Source organism: Mesocricetus auratus, unplaced genomic scaffold, assembly GCF_017639785.1.
Source record: "Mesocricetus auratus isolate SY011 unplaced genomic scaffold, BCM_Maur_2.0 Super-Scaffold_4256, whole genome shotgun sequence".
Classification (NCBI taxonomy): domain Eukaryota; kingdom Metazoa; phylum Chordata; class Mammalia; order Rodentia; family Cricetidae; genus Mesocricetus; species Mesocricetus auratus.
Window position 1 is genome coordinate 117,271,203 of NW_024429182.1, and position 17,465 is coordinate 117,288,667.

The following is a 17,465-nucleotide window of genomic DNA, read 5'->3' on the forward strand; positions in this document are numbered from 1 at the left end:
CACTCTGCCCACAGGAAAACATACCACATGTAGGTTTAAAAATGAAACTCACCAGAAACAAACACCTCGTCTTCCCCTACAGAGCGGAGTGGTGGCGTCCTCCAATGTGGAGACCACTCTCCATGCTTGCTAGCTTGGGGATCTTCGCTCAGGGAATCACAGACCCTTTTGGCATCGTATTCATCTTCTTCCTTGGCAGACAGGCACCTCTTCCGGGAGCCTAGTCCAAACTGTCCCCAGGAGAAGGCTTCCTCGGCCTTAGACATACTGTCTTTGGGAGGTGTCTGGTCTGGCAATTGACACACCCCCTCTAGTTCAAAATCCTCCAGAACAAGAACCTTAGGGAGGAGATGCTCAAGGCTCTGCTCCTTTCCCTCAGGCTCAGGCTCAGGCTCAGCCACTGATGGAGCCCCAGGGAAGTCTGCATTGGCCTCGCCTCTTCCAGCAAAGGGCCCAGCACTGCAGTCCACCGCCCGCTTCCTTCGGGGCCAGTCTTTGATAATTTCAGGAGTGGTCTTCCCACTTTGCTTGGGGGATGGTGTCCAAGAAACCCCAACATCTGCTTGAAATGGAGAGGGGGTACTGGGTGGGCCACGGGAGGGGGTACAAGACTGACAGATGAAGGTTTGCCCCCCACTCTTGCCAGGCGTGCTGTGGGAGGGGTGGAGGCAAGGGGGTGACAGATAGGTGTGCTCAGCTCTACTGGAGGACTTACTGGCCTTAGGCATGCTGAGAGCAGGGAGGGCGCCCTCCTCTCCCAGAGGGCTGTCCTCTCCAAGGGCCTCAGCTTCCGGAAGAGCTCCAGGGTCTATCTTTTTAATTTGGAGCTTGGGGACGCCAGCAGCTTGCACCTCCAGCTCAACCTCATAGGTCTGCGGGCTGCCAGTGGCCTGTGAAGCTTGTGGGCTCCCCTGCTGAGCAGCAGCCTTGCTCTGCCTGTCTGCCATGCAGGTGTAGGGCAGCAGCTCGGGGGAGCTGCACACAGAGGAAGGGACAGGTGGAAGAATCCCAGGGCCAGACACAGAGGGAGGTTCATCAGCAATGGTGGTCTTGGGCGCCTCCCCTTCTGGCAAGATGGCACTTTTTACCTCATGGCTCTCAAGGCTATGAAGTTGGGCTTCACCAACCAGAGGAAGGTGCTCTGTGTCACTTGCAATGAGCACAGGAGAGGATACCTGCCAGTCATTTCTGAAGCCAGTGCTCTGTCCTTCACAAGATGGAGATTGCTGTCCTCTGGAGCCTGTGATGGCAGCTGCCTCAAGCACTGGAGCAGCAGAGGGTCCAGGCTGGCACTCTGGGAAGTCCTGAGGACTAGAGGTTTTTCTCCATAGTCTCCTAAGCTTAGATGGCGGAGAAGGAGGGATGGGGCAGGAGATCATTCTCCGTGGGGTTCTGGGAGGAGTTGAGGGAACAGGGATTGCTGTGCTGGATGATGTCGGGTGAGCTTTCCAACTTAGTTCTCCAGGAGGAGGGGAGGCTGACGAAGATTTCCTAAGCTGATGCTGGGAACCATCACACCCAGAAGTAAAGTGTTCCTTAGGAGAAAGAGGTTGGGAAGAAGTAACGGGGTCTGTTGGTTGCTTGGGGATTTTGACAGCTTTCTCCTGTAGTTCCTGTGTAGGTTCCTGTGCCTGAGAGGTCCTGGGCAGAGGGAGTTGTCGGGGCTTCTGATGCTCAGGTGTGCCAGCAAGGGCTGTACGTGGAGGTGTTCTGAAGTATCTTCCGGGACTTAGACACTGACTCTGGGACGTGGCAGTCAAGGGAGGTGGGGATGCGGGACAATAAGGGCTTTCTGGACTGGAATTCACTGAGTGTGGCCATGCGCAGTCTGACAAGCGTCGAGGTAGTTGGACGTCTGGCCCCATGGGTGTGCTGGGCAGCTCTGTGAGAAGAGGAGAGGTCTCTTCTGCTATGGAGGCTCTCTTGTGGGGAGTGACCTTTGATGCCAATGGTGAACTGTAACCATGTGAGGAGGATGCCTCAGAAATGGCCCCCTCAGCTGGAGTTATTTCTGTAGGGGAGTTTTGTTTTTCCGGAGTGCACAGTGAAGTCTGTGCCATACGAGGGAACCTTCTTGGTGTAGTCTTAGGAAAGCTTGGAGATTTTTGGTTACTCTTTTTGGGAGTCTGAAAAGAAAAAAATGTTTATTTCAGAGATTGACTATTATAATAACGGTGTGACTGGGACAATATATGAGGCCACTGGCAGTGGGCCCAAGATCTAACTCTAATGCACAAACTGACTTAGTGAGCACATTCTATATGGAGAGCCCAGCCTAGACACAGGGGTGTGAGGGGTGGAGAGGGGCCTTGGTCCTGCCTCAACTAGATGATGGGATAGACTCAGCAGACTTCATATGGCAGGCCTTACCCTCTCTGAGGAGCAGGTGAGAGGTGGGGGGGGGGGGTTGGGAGGAGAGGAGGGAGGGGGAACTGGGATTGGAATATAAAAAATAAATTAATAAAAAAAAAGTGACCTGTTTTCCTATCCCAAACATTACTCTGATTTTACTGGTACACTTTTACTAGAATCAAGGAGGTGACAAGGGGCAATAGGGTATACATAGGCACAGCAACAACGACATCTCAGAAAAGCCACTCGCAAACCAAAAATTTCCTTCCTTTTTGTTAGCAATGTAGCTAAAAATTCTACAAGATGAGGCAGTCAAATGTCCATCTTTCTATAGCACGACTGACTGTCTCAAGGGAAGCCCAGGCCAGCTGGCTTTCATGTTGAGTGAGTTGACAGGGACATGTAGAAAGCACAGAAGAGGCTGTGTAACCTAGCTGGGGGACAGGCAAGAATGACTTACCAATCAGGTATTGGAGAATGGATGCCTGGGCCAATAGGATGGCTGAGGTAAAGGTGCTTCCACACAAGCCTGGCAACTTAAGTTTGATCCTTGGGTCCCTCATAGGGGTAGGAACAAAGAACCGAATCCACAGAGCTACTCTCTGACCTTTACAAATACACTATGACATACACTTTACATCACACACACACACACACACACACACACACACACACACACACACACACACACACACACACAAGAACCAAATCCACAGAGCTATTCTCTGACCTTCACAAATACACTATGACATATACTTTACATCACACACACACACACACACACACACACAGAAAATAAGAATGGACTCTACAAGGGAAGGCAGAGACTAGAAAAGTGGGGCACAGGGAACCTGATTTACAGAAAACAATACAAAACAAAAGCAGAAACATGGAAACCAGTAGCCTTTTAGTTATAGTCTGAGTAGCAACAGCATCAAGCCGGGAGGGCTCAGGCCAGCATATGGACATGGCAGACCCATGAGAACACGGCAGATTGCCTGGGGAGATTGGCATGGTCATGTAGCTCTGTGGCATCCTCTAACAATGGAGCAGTTTCAATGATTAAAAAAAAAAAATGATGATGATTTCAGAACACAAAAGTTCTGCTTTAGGAAAACTTAGGGAACTTTGCTTTAGCAGATGGATCTTTCAGAAAGGCCAGTTTGATTGAAATGGAGGCTGGCTAATAAAATGTCCGTGCAGATCTGAAGAGAGCATGGGTGAGGAGGGATGGAGGAGGTAAGGGCACAAACGTCTGTACCAAGACAGGCAGCACTTCACTCAGTGGCTTCGTCCTAAGTCATGAAGAGCAATGCCAGTCGAATGGGACTGGATGCAAGAAGGTAGAAACCAGGAAAGCCTCTGCCATGACCAAACACATGGCAGACAGAGCCAAAGGAGCAGTCAACAGCACCGCTATCTCCTCGCAGCCATGACCTCAGCCAAGCCTGCTGCCTTAAACCCTGTTCCTAGCAACTATTCATGCAGCTTAACCCTGCCGTCCAGACCTTTTTGGGTTTTTTTTGAGACAGGTTTCTTTACATAGTCCTTATTGTCCTGAAACTCACTCTGTAGACCAGACTGGCCTCAAACTCAGAGACCTGCCTGTGTCTGCCTCCCGAGTGCTGAGAATAAAGCCACCACACCCCACCCACATCTTCTATTCTCTACAGATTCCCAGTTTTCTTTTTCCTGCTGGACACCTGCTTCTTCAGCCATGTCTCTATGTTCCCCAAGACTGCACCATTTTAAACATTAGAGTAAGTTTATACCTGGTAAGCGGTAGACATCTCAGAATCCAACATGCTTCTTGAGGACTTCCTAATTCGGGCCGAGCCCTTTTTGGGGGAGCCAGGTATCTCAGATAGTGCCCCAAAAAGAAGTGTTTTAGGAGACTGATTACTTTGGACTGGAAAATGTTCTCTTTGGTCTGCAAGTCAAAAACAACATTTAATTCTTTCTCAAGAATTGCCCTCCCAATATGTTTCTTTGGTAGAGACAGGGTCTCTCTATGTAGCACTGGCTGTCCTGGAACTCACTACATAAACCAGGCTGGTCTCAACCTTGCAGAGATCCTCCTGCCTCTGCCTTGCCAGTGCTGGGATTAAAGGTGTGCTTCACTATGTCCAGTGCTCTCAACATTATTAAAACAAGAAAGACAATGTTCTTGAGACCAGTTAAGGTGGAAAATCCCAACTGATGATGTACACAACTGCAATGATTGCTGCCTTACTAGATTAAAAAAAAAAGATTTTACTTATTTTTATTTTATTAAGTGTATAGGTTTTTCCTCTATATAAGTCTATGCACTGGGCTGGAGAAGTGGCTCAGAGGTTAAGAGCACTGACTGCTCATCCAGAGGTCCTGAGTTCAATTCCCAGCAACCACACGGTGGCTCACAACCATCTACAAGTCAATCTGGTGCCCTCTTCTGGCAGAACACTGTATATATAATAAATAAATCTTTAAAAAAAAGTCTATGCACCATGTGTATGCAGTGCCTGAGGCAGCCAGAGAGCACACTGGATCCTCTGGAACTAGAGTTACAGACAGTTGTGGGTACTGGGAACCCCCAGTCTTTCATAAGAGCAGTCAGTGTTCTTAACTACTAAGCCACCTCTGTAGGCCCTAGCCTCCTGAATTTTAACCTTATTTTAGGAAATACAAGCAACTGAAAGAAGTTATTTAAGTATAAATACATTGTTGTTTCAGTATAAATATAAAAACATATCCATATCTATTAGCCAAGCTAAACATGGATAAAAGAATAAAGAACAGACAAACTGATACTACCTACCCTCTACCTGGGCAGTTGTGTGTGGGAGTGGATGAGTGGATGACCCGCTGTAGGAATCTAAGGGAGGAATCGTTACAAGACAAGATTGTGATCTGGCCTTGATTACTGAGGGCTAATCTTAGTCTTCTCTAACGGTGAGAAACGTCAAACTGCATGCTTCCTTTCCCCAGAACATTCGTTTGACAGACAGGCCCACATTACCTGACTTCTGCTGGAATGAGTGGAGTCTTTGCACGCTTCGAGACTTTGGCTGAGACACAGAATAGAAGGAACCAGAATTTGTTCTGCTAAACAGCAACTGCTTGATTCGAGGACTTCGTCTCAAACTTATTTCTGCAGAACCAGAAGCAGAGCTGGTAAACAGGAGGAACTTCAGATTTAGCATCTCCTCCCCACAGTGTCTGCACAGCAGGTACCACTCTGTGACACCACAGATCAACAATGGCTTTTAGAGGCAACTGAAGCATATGAAAATGTACAAGAGACTGATACACAGTCCCACCAAGGTGATAGAACACAATTACCCATGAATTTGTTCCTTTACAAGTCTCATAAATTGACACCTCTAAGCATTACAGAAAGAACAAAAGGTATAAACAATGTGACTTTTGTATAAAACACTAGGTTTGTTTGTTTTTTTGAAACAGAATTTCTTTGTTATGTACCTTTGCTTGCCCTGGAACTCTTTGTGTAGACCAGGCAGGCCTTGGACTCACAGAGATCCATTTGCCTCTGCCTACAGAGTTTAGTGTTGGGACTAAAGGTGTGAGCCACCACGTCCAGTTTAACCAGGTTTTCTATGTGTACATTACATATATTTTTGTCTAGGAAGAAAATACACTACAATGTGTTAAAAGTATTTTTAGTGATGGGTTTATTAAGCTATTTTTCTGCCACAAACACTAGTTACTTAAATAATTTAAGAAAATAGTCTTTGAGCCAGGCAATGGTGGCATACACCTTTAATCCCAGCACTTGGGAAGCAGAGGCAGGCCTGTGAGTTTGAGACCAGCCTGGTCTACAAAGCAACTTCTAGGATAGCCAGGGCTGCTACACAGAAACCCTGTCTTGAAAAACAAAACAAAGCAAACAAACAAAAAGTAGTTTTGAACACCTGCCCTTATTAAGACACACTTTAAAATGTCACAGCACTTTGTATAACATGGAAGTTGAATCCTCACACCAAGTCCGATTTCTATTCTGTAAAAGTATTTCTTCCCCAAGAAATTTAAATTTAATACATTTTCTATAAAGCAACATCCATATATGTATATGCTGAATCGAGAATATTTAAAGATATGCTGAGTGAAAAATACAGAAAAGCTTTTGTTAAAGCTAGACAGTATGCAAAAAGAGTAGAAAATATATATGCTTACCATCCTCTTTTACAGGAGACTCTTCAACTACATGAATATCAGGACCAGGATCAGAAGACCTTGAAGAGCAACAGCACAAAGAGTCAATAGCACTCATGATTCACACATTAAAGATGGGGGCAGGCAAGCTGGCTCAGTGAGTAAGGTGCTTGTGCCAAGTCCAACAACCTGCATTCTATCCCCAGGACTCACACAATGGAAGGATAGAATCAACTCTAAAAAACTATCCTCAGCCTCCACATGCATTGTCATGGAGGCTCTCTGTCTCTGTGTCTCTTTCTCTTTCTCTGTCTCTGTCTCTCTGTCTCTCTGTCTCTCTCTCTCACCCCCCCCCCACACACACACAAGTAGTATGCAACAACAAAAACACATTAAAGACAGAAAACATCTCAACTAACAAAGCTACAAAAGTCTTGGGTTTGACAATATTAGCTGTCAGGGGCCATGAGAGATACAGCAGGTGTTAACTGGTGTTTAACAGGTTGAACCACCAGATGTATGATTCCTGATGGGATAGCCCCACTTGGCAAGGTCATGGGGTCACTGCTTATGGAAACCAGTTGCTCCTGTCTATAATTTCTCTCATGAGCCACTTCATTCTTTCCTAAGAATTTCACTTCTTCATTAGAATAGCCTTGGGTGTTTCCCACTGCTTTTGTGTTTATCTCATGAAAATACTCCATCTGCTGGGCACATTATTTGTGGGTGATCTAGAAGGTGACTTTTCTTTGGCTATATAATTTTGATATATAGACTATGTACTGGGACATGCCTCATAATGGGATCTATTTGTCGCACAAGGACTGTGGTCTCTCAAGAGCCTGACTTGTCCTCTTACATTAACCGCACACAATTAGCTCACTTTCACCTCAGACCAAATTCACACTAGACTAAAGGCTTTTTGTAAATAGATCATGATTTTGAAACCTTACAGCTATGCACAAGGTCAGAGCTGTAGATGTCCAACCAAGGTTACTAAGAAAAGCATGCCAGTTCTTCACTTGCCAGTCCACTACCAATGGATCTATGTCTCAAAGTTGCCTTTGGGCACTGGGCCCTCCACATCTGGTCAGTTTTCCTCCCATGGGCATGGGTCCTTATGTTGCCAATGGTTCTGCCTTTATCAATTAGCTTAGGAATATGCTTCTGACCAATGAGAAACTAACTCTGTAATTCTTATCGTGCTTCAAGCCTCTGAGGAAAGAGAGATTTGGGAAGAGGAGACAAGAGAGGTAGTAGCTGAGGGGAGAAGCTGGCAGAAATGTAAGAAGATAAGAATGTAGGAAATATAAGTAGAAAAATGAAGAAGAGCCAGATGCTGGTGGCTCACGCCTTTAATCCCAGCACTAGGGAGACAGAGACCGGTGGATCTCTGTGAGTTTGAGGCCAGCCTGGTCTACAGAGTGAGTTCCAGGACAGTCTCCAAAGCAATACAGAGAAACCCTGTCTCAAAAAACAGTAACAAAAACAAACAAAAAAAAAAAAAAAAAAAAAAGGAAAGAAAGAAAAATGAAGAAAGAAGAAGAATGAAAAAGAGAATAAGAGAGAATTAGAATTGAGACAGAGAACTAGAGTTAAGAAGTTATAGACATCAGGACAAAAGAATTAGAATAGAGAACAGTAAGACAGTACAATAAAGAGCACATGTATAGAATGTAGTGTGAGAAAATTCTTTTCTGTAGCCCTCAAACTTAGATCCTATGCTTTTTGTGGTGTCTCTTTTTGAACTCTGAGCAAAAGCCTTGAGGCCAGACCTTAAGGTTATTGATAATTAACATTGGTAAGCACTCTCATTGACAATTATTGTCCCTGTGAGAACTGGGGATTGAACCATGAATCTTGCATAAGCTGATATACACCATCACCAAGTCCTGCTCCATATATAGATGGAGATTGTAACATGAACAATAAAAACCCAGAGACAGATGTTGGGGTTCAAGATGAAGATCAGGGAAGCAAAGCAGCTAGCCATTAGCTGTTACCTCTACCAGGACTGGAGATATCCTGTTCTCACTGTGGCTGGAGACTAATTGTAGAGACTGAATTCTAAATGCCCTGCTCCTACCTTCTATACCTCTGTAGTGCTGGAATTAAAGGCATTAGCTTTGTTTCTCTTTTGAACTGATTCACTTTCATGTAGCTCTGGGTGGTCTTGAACTCACAGAGATCCATCTGCCTCTGTCCCTTGAGTCTTGGGATTTGTGCTACCATTGCCCAGCTTTTAAGGTTGTGGCTAGCTTTGCATTCTGATCCTTTAGGCAAGCTTTATTAAATCATAAATAATATATCACCACAGGAGATAGAATTTTAAGATACAAAAAAAATGTGTGTGTGTGTGTGTGTGTGTGTGTGTGTGTGTGTGCCTATGTACATTGTGTTCGGTGCTTAGAGACTAGAGTTGTCGGATCCCCTAGAGCTGGATTACAGGTTGTTGCAAATTATTCTACATGGTTCTGGGAGCTGGGAATTGAACTCGGGTCCTCTGTAAGAAACTATGTACTCTTAACCACTAAGCCATCTCTCTAGCCCCTAGGATGCTTTTACTGTGAAATGTATTTTGACAATGTCAAAACCAGCTTTAAAACAGAAGGTTTTTTTTTTTATTCCATTAATGTACAGTCACAGTAAAGAGTAGGCATGTTTATGAAGAGCTTTAATGCCCATCAGCCTGTCAAGGGCTTCTGACCCTCATTCTCATTTCTCTCAAATCACCCTGTAACTTACACAAGTGCGTAAGATCTGCACACAATGTCCTGGCAGAGCTGCCACAGTATATAATATATGCATTTCTTCCCTTATTATTAATGAGTTGTGGAAAGAAAGACAGTCCAACTGAGGACCTGAAGAAGGAAGGGCAGCGAGCTCCCTGGGTTTTATTTTTGCTGCTCATATATCTTAGATTGGCTACTGGAAAATCTGACAACAGACATTAAAAGTTTGAGACAAAATTTCCTCCCAAGAGACAGCTCTTTTTTGGAATGGGGCAGTAATTTCCCTGGTCTAACTAGTGACTACAGAAAAAAACAAGCCCCAGCTATACCTGCATCAACAAAGGCTACCTTGGCTCCCCAACCTTATTTGGCACCTTTCCCCATGTCAACAGGTGAATGCAGAAGATCCATTAATGTAATACTACTTAATAACAAGGGATGAACTGATACAAGCAATGTACATAATCACAAAATTATTACACTCAGTGTAAGAGGCCAGAGTGGAGTAGTATATATTACTGTACTGTCAGTAAAATACAATCAACAAGGCTAAGAATTAGCCAAGAAGGCCAAGAGAAGGCGAAGAGTTGCCTATGAGATGGCACTGGGGGTGGTCTGAAGGGGTCTGGACTCGGCTGTCACTCACCTGCCCTTGATCTGTCTGTGAAGCAGTCGCCTGGAGATTTGCTTATGGACTGGGGTCTCGGCTACACTCTTAGTCAGCAGTTTGGGATAACCTAAGATGCAAAAACAGTGTCAACTATAAATCTCACTTAACTCTCTCAGGCAGCAGCAAGGGAAGGAAGGGGAACAGTCTGAACTTACGCGTGGCTTTTTACCTGGTTAGAGAAGATGTTGAACTCTGAGCTAGAGTCTATGCCTTCAGGGCTCAACATAATCGAGTAGTCAGCAGAACTGATTAAAAATGACACAAGCTGGTCTGATACAAGCCTTTGATCCCTCTCTCTCTCTCTCTCTCTCTCTCTCTCTCTCTCTCTCTCTCTCTCTCTCTCTCTCTCTCTCTCTCTCTCTCACACACACACACACAAAAAAAAAAAAGGACACAAGCCAATGTAAGATATAAAAATCCCTGTGGGATGGCTATAGACATCCGGTCAGTTACAGCCCTCTCAAACAGCAGTGGCTTTCTTCCACAGCATCTATCAATAGACTGATTGATTGACTGATTTGTAATTGCTAATTTTTAGGGGTGTGTGTGTGTGTGTGTGTGTGTGTGTGTGTGTAGTTGCTGGTGGCAGCCAGAGGCATCAGATCTCCCTGAAGCTAGGGTTAAAGGTGATAGCAAGTCACCCGACTTGGACCTAGGTCCTTTAAAGCAGGAAGTGCATAAACCACTAAGTCATCTCTCTAGCCCTCTATCAGAAGATATAACGGCAAAGGTATGGCTTTTTCCAATCCTTTTTTAATCTAAACATTTATGAAAATCTTTGGCAAGTCATTGCCTGGACACAAAGATAAAATAGAAACGTCAATGTTCCACACAACAATAAATGTTTTATATTATAATTTGTCAGATAGCTAGTTCATGACAACAACAAAAACTCAAAAGTTGTACAAAGCATAACCCATCCATGGGGAAAAAGATGTGGGTAGAAACCATCCATCCCTAAAATAGCCTAGACCCTAGAGTCTCAATATGCTCAATGAGCTTATGAATCTACAGGTTACAAAAAGCAAGGAAACCAGGGGGAATACATAAAAATATCAGCAAGCAATAGAAAGTAACAAAAGGAATTCTGTAGCTAAAAAGTATAGCCAAAAATGGGGGTATAGCTCAATTGGAAGAGTTTCTACATAGTATATATAAAGCCCTGGATTCAATTAACAGTACATACAGCCAATTCCAGTACTCAGGGAGTAGAAACAGGAGCAACAGAATTGATATGAAGGGAGAAATTGAAAAATAGAGGGAGAGGGAACTTTAAAAATGAGGGAAGAAGAGGGATAAATAACAAACATGATTGTAGAAGCCACAGAAATCATATTATTTTATATTTACCTAAAATTATGTATAAAGTATTAGTGTATTGCAAATATATAAAGTTGTACACTTAAGGATGTGAACTGGATCTGATCCTCTCTGAGGCTTGGCTTTTTATCGCACTGGGAGTTGCTGTGAAAACTGCCAAGGGAGGGAAGTGATCCACAGTCCTATCCAACTTCGACGCCTATGAGCTGTAACAGGGACCAGCCTCACCACACATCCCTAAAGGAGCGGCAGCGGCGCCTATCTTGGCAGTAACCAACACCTATCTATTTAGACCTAAGTCCCAGTCAACAGGAGGGAACTCATGCTTGGTAAAAGAAACCTAGTCAACTATCTAGAGCTGGTGAGATCATGGTCTTAGAGCAGAGTCTATTACTAAACTAGTGTAATTCCCACCTGCATTCTTAATATCTATCCTTATATCCACAAGGAAGTAGAGCTCTCACCTCTTATCAAAGGGGCATCTCTTCGTAGCTAATGGAAATCAATACAAAACGCCACAGCTGGCCAAAATGCTGAGAGCAACTGATTGTGTGGTATTCTGCTCAAATTAGTGTATCTACAACACAAACCCATACCCAAGGCTTGGGAAACATCACCAAAGAGCAGGCAGAAAGATTAATAAGAGTTACAACCAGAAAATCTGCTGCAAATGATAGAGAAGCTACACATGTTATACTTCAATAATCCAAATATACAATATGGATGCTTAAATAAAAACTGAACAATGACATCAATAGACACGCTAACATAATCTCACAGGTCTTTGTCCAGGCCTAGACAAAAGAACTACAGACAACTAATGACTGCTGAGAGAGGGAGAAATAAGTCTCCCTCAAGAATGTGCCCCGTAGTTGGTTACCTAATACCAACTGTTCAGCCCTAAAATCATACATACACAAACAACAGTAAATGGACTCAACAAGCTGTATTTATATATTTATGTGTGTACATACATATGTGTGTGTGTTTGTGTGTGTACAATAATAATTAAAGAAAAGAAGACCATGAATCTGAAAGGGAGTAAGGAGGGAAAATGGGAGGGATTAGAGGAAAGAAAGGGAGGAAGAACATGATGTAATTATATTTTAAACTAAAAACTTCCAGAAGATAAAAATAATTTGGATTAAAAAAAGGAGAAGAAAGTAAGAAATCAAAGGTCATCCTTAGTGATATAGCAAGCTTGAGGCCAGCCTAGGTTAAATGAAACTGATTAAAAACAACCAAAAAATGCAGATGCAACAAGAAATTCTGTAAAAAGGATTCAACCATATGTCTTAGCAAGCACAATAATCAGTAAATATGAAAAAATAAAATTAAACAGCCTGACCAGAAAAAGAAAAATTAGAGACTGAGGCACCCATGTACACTGTACTATCATGTATGTCACCACATGTATCATGGGGATTCTAAGGTGAAAAGACAAAGTGGCAGAAAACCTTCCTGAAGAAAAATTGCTAAAAACGCCCTTACTCAGATGAAAGACACAAACCTAACTGCTCAAGTTTAATTGACTCCAAGAAGGATGAACCCACATGAGACAACCTTATTGCTCACACCCTACATATTGAGGTTGTCTTTAAAGCAAAACCAACAACCAAAACTTTTTAAAAAGAAAAAACAAGAAACTAAAACCAAAAGAAGTAAAGGGAGAAAAGTGAGGCTAGAAAGTCAATGAAGAAATGTTCAAGTTTCTTCAAAAGGTCAATAAAACTAGCAAACCTTTAGCTAAACTAATCCAGAAAAAAAGCAGAAAGACTCAGATTACTAATTTGGGAATAAAAGTGGGAACAACACTATCAGCAAATTTGTTACAAATCCCTTTTGTGGTTACCTTGAAATGTACTGCTTTTGGTCTTCTTGAAGTTGTTCTGTTTGTGGTGTAGAGATTCCAAGGCTGATACAGAATGGCTTCGAGGCAGTCCCCGCTTCAGCCCCCTCTTTGAAGGAGACATCATTTCCTGGTTGAAGAGATTTCTTCGGACTTTTGTCACTTCTAAAAGCATCAAGGGAGAGAGGAGAGAGACAGGAGATTAAAAAGCATTATGTTGGTGTCAACTAACTAAGGATGCCAGATCAAAAGAGTGGCTTGCTACTCTGTAACCATTTGTATGAAAATGATTCCCCTGGATAGCATACTTCTGGGGAACCTCAAGACTACTGACCTTACAGGTTCCAAAGGGTTCTACACAGATTTCTGAATGAGGTGTAAGCCCAGTACAGTTATCTCAGCATCATTTGTTCAAGGTAATTCATTCCTCAACAAACTGTGCAGAATTATCAATTGAAATAATACATGCTAGTATGTTTATTTTTAAATGCGGGGTAGAATTCAGCAGTTAAGCCATCATCTGATCCTGTAATCTTCTACTTCTCTTTGTGGGAAGCATTTTTTAATAATGAATTTAATATTTTTACTTATAGATTGAATGTTTCTATTTGTTAGCACCTAGCACATTAAATACATCCAATCAAAGTAAATTTGTCAATCCAGTGAATAGTTGTTGAAAACACAAAACACACCTTGAACTGTGTCTTTCCTTGGGAGTGGTGGCTGTGCAGATACAAGGCGAGAGTTGTCCTGGAATGAGAAATGAGGAAGATCAACACAGGCATTCATTCAAGACAAAAATAAAAGTTCTACCTGAAACTCTGACCTTTGCATTTCAGAGAGATCCATAGCAGAGATAGTAAAATGCACTCAAGTACATGTTCCAAAGACACCCCGCTATGAGTAGTAATCCAAAATAAGAAGCACTGTGAACACACATTAAAAGTGAAACAATGAGGAGTTGAAACCACATGGGAGACGTGTGTATACCACCACAGAGACATGTAATGGGGAGGATTTTAAAATTCAGAATAGTAAGTATGGTAGCTTAAATCTATTGTTTCTCTGAAAATAAGAGTCTCCGTGCAGTTCAGGCTGGCTATGTAACAATGCTTATGCTTTAGCTCCTTATACCAACTTTACAGGGATGTACACATGCTCAACTAGGATGAAATTATTTTTAAATTCATGTAGATGTGGGTACATTATGAACAAACTATTGATGTCTGTTTTAGGTATACACAGAAAAGGGTCCAGGATTATACACAACAAACTAACTTTTGAAGAATGGACAGAAAAGATACTGTTCAATTTTATAATGGTGACCATGCATATCTTTTATACCTAAAAAAGGAAAACCATACAGATTGATTAGGACACTGGATTCCTAACACCTCTGCACCAAACCTCTATTGGCCTGTTACTCTAGCGAAGGAGTCGAGACTCCCAGATATATCTAAATAAAGGAATCCTTTCTCAAGATTTTCCTATTTGCTATCTCTTTTTAAAGATTTTATGTGCATGAATGCTGTGTCTGCATATTTGTATGTACACCATGTACATAATATATGCTACACTTATAATACAAATTCACTGTTTCCTAGTTTAACTATATTGATCTTTCAAAAAACTCAAATTTCTTAACTGATCCTTCAGTTCAACAGCTATCATTATCTATTGTACCAACTGGCATGAAATAATCGCCCTCCCCCCCAAGGGTTTCTTTGTATTGCTTTGCCTGTCCTGGAACTCGCTCTATAGACTGGGCTGGCCTTGAACTCAGAGAGATCGACCTGCCTCTGCCCCCAAGTGCTGGGATTAAAGGTGTACACCACCAAGACTTGGCATGAAAATAATTTTTTTAAAGATTTATTTATTATGTTTATAGTATCGCCCACATGTATGCCTGCATGCCAGAAGAGGGCACCAGATCTCATTATAGATGGTTGTGAGCCACCATGTGGTTGCTAGGAATTGAACTCAGGACCTTTTGGAAGAGCAGTCAGTGCTCTTAACCTCTAAACCATCTCTCCAGCCCCCAAAATAATTCTTTAATCAATATCAAAACCTGATGTCCTTAAGTCTTTGCGCTGATATGTTTTATCATTGTTTATTTTCAGAAACAGGGTTACACTATGTAGCCTTGGCTGGCCTGGAACTCACTATGTAGGCCAGACGAGCCTCGAACTCAAGAGACCCATTTGCGGCCGAGCAGTAGTGGTACACGCCTTTAATCCCAGCACTCAGGAGGCAGAGGCAGACAGATCTCTGTGAGTTTGAGGCCAGCCTGGTCTACAGAGGGAGTGCCAGGACAGGCTCCAAAGCAATACAGAGAAACCCTGTCTCGAAAAACAAAAACAAAAACAAAACAAAACAACAACAAAAAAAGAGATCCATTTGCCTCTGCCCCCTGAGTACTAGATCTAAAGATGTGAGCCACCATGTCCAGCCATGGCTGTCTTGGACAATCTAAAATAGAAATTTTCAAAAATGCTAGAAAATGTAAATCAGTATAAAAAACTAGTGATAACAAGTTCTCCCAGCTTCTGTACATCTACTTGGACTTCTTTTCCCTTCAGTCATGACTATAAGATCTGTGAGGCTGGCATCTTATCTACAGGTAAGATACAGTAAGAAAGTGAACACTGTTACTTCTAAAAGAAACTCGCCTCCCACAGTATGGGCAGTGTAGAAATGAACAACCTCCACCATAGAGACGCTTTTGAAGCGAGTTCTCACAGACTTGACCTCTCTCAGACAGTTCATGCTCCAGAGCACCACGGCTTCTTCATTCTCCCTTCTTTCCTCAGCAAGATGCTAATCTCACCTAGTAAGCAAATCCTAGGTACACTGTTTTGTTTCCCTGAAAGTCCTCATTATGCTGTCACAGAAAATACAGTTACCACCAGGTGTCATGACAGTGTCCATCTCCACTCCCACCCCCTCCTAAACTAGGATCAAAATGAAATGTAACATATTAGAAAATACTTTTCGGGAGATAATCAAACATCTATTACAATCATACACTATTTTTCAACGACATTTTCACTGTTGTTTTTTTAAGTTTTGTTATGTACATTAAAGACTAAATTTATTCTTGCCTAACTTTTCTTTGAAGACTTATTTATTTTTTCATTCATTTGTTCATTCTTAGGTTTTTTGAGACAGGGTTTCTCTATATAACAGCCCTGGCTGGTCTGGAACTAGCTCTGACTGGCCTTGAACTAACATAACATAACTAAAGTTTTGTTATGCACATTAAAGACTAAATTTATTCTTGCCTAACTTTTCTTTGAAGACTTATTTATTTTTTCATTCATTTGTTCATTCTTAGGTTTTTTGAGACAGGGTTTCTCTATATAACAGCCCTGGCTGGTCTGGAACTAGCTCTGACTGGCCTTGAACTAACAGAGATCCGCCTGCCTCTATCTCCCATGTGGTGGGATTAAAGGCGTGGCCAGCATGCCTGGCTAAGATCTATTTTATAATCTTCAGTTATGGGCATGTGCAGGCTGGAGTTACAGGCGCTGGTGAGCCTTCCCAGTGTGGGCTCTGGGAGAGAAGCAAACACTCTTGACTGAACCACCTCTCCAGGACCCCTCCTAACTTCACTTGTTTTCTCCATATTACTATAGCTATCACTGTCTTTGTGTATGTGTGTTCTCAGATACATGTATTTGTGGGGGACAGGTCCACAAGTGTGCATGTGGAAGCCAAAGAACAACTTAGGGTGTCCTTCCCTAGGAACCAACACAGTTTTGTTTTAAAGATAGGGTCTCTTACTGGTTGAAAACTTGTCAAGCAGTCTAGGTTAGCTGTCTGGCAGACCCAGAGATTTGTCTCTGCCTCCCTAATGGTAGACTACAAGTATGTGCCACTATGCCAGGCATTTTATACGTGGATTCTAAACTAACTCAGGTCTTCATGTTGCAGGGCAAGCATTTTACCAGGCAAGTCCCGGTCCCTGGCTTTGGTTTTTTGTTTTTTGTTTTCCAAGACAGGGTTTCTGTGTTGCCCTGGCTATCCTGGAACTCACTCTATAAACCAGGCTAGCCTGGAATTCAGAGATCTGCCCCTGCCTTCCAAGTACTGGGAATAAAGGCACGGGTCACCACTTTCTGTTCTGTCTGCATGAGGGTGTTGACCATGGATATGGAGTTACAGACAATTATGAGCCGCTATGTGGGTGCTAGGAATTGAACCTGGGTCCTTTGAAAGAGCAGCCGGTGCTCTTAACCACTGAGCCATCTCTCCAGTCCTATTGGATGTAGTTTTAAAACATGGGTTCTAGAGATCAATTCAGGTCCTCATGTTAGTTAAAGCAAGAAATGTATCAACTGGGCTTCTATCCCCTCTCCCCCCAACTCCGTGTCCCCTCTCCCCCCAACTC

At 42.8% G+C, this 17,465-nt stretch overlaps 1 protein-coding gene across 1 annotated transcript in view; it reads right to left on the bottom strand.

The window, feature by feature from the left end:
- The window catches only part of Ticrr (TOPBP1 interacting checkpoint and replication regulator), a 42,437-nt gene that overhangs the window by 2,358 nt on the left and 22,614 nt on the right, over positions 1 to 17,465 (bottom strand). Inside the window, exons 14-20 of the mRNA XM_040729861.1 lie at positions 13,768 to 13,825; positions 13,079 to 13,240; positions 9,883 to 9,973; positions 6,526 to 6,584; positions 5,351 to 5,482; positions 4,125 to 4,282; positions 53 to 2,126 (exon numbers count right to left, since the gene is read on the bottom strand). Coding sequence (XP_040585795.1) covers positions 53 to 2,126; positions 4,125 to 4,282; positions 5,351 to 5,482; positions 6,526 to 6,584; positions 9,883 to 9,973; positions 13,079 to 13,240; positions 13,768 to 13,825 — 2,734 coding nt within the window. The remainder of the gene's footprint in view (positions 1 to 52; positions 2,127 to 4,124; positions 4,283 to 5,350; positions 5,483 to 6,525; positions 6,585 to 9,882; positions 9,974 to 13,078; positions 13,241 to 13,767; positions 13,826 to 17,465) is intronic.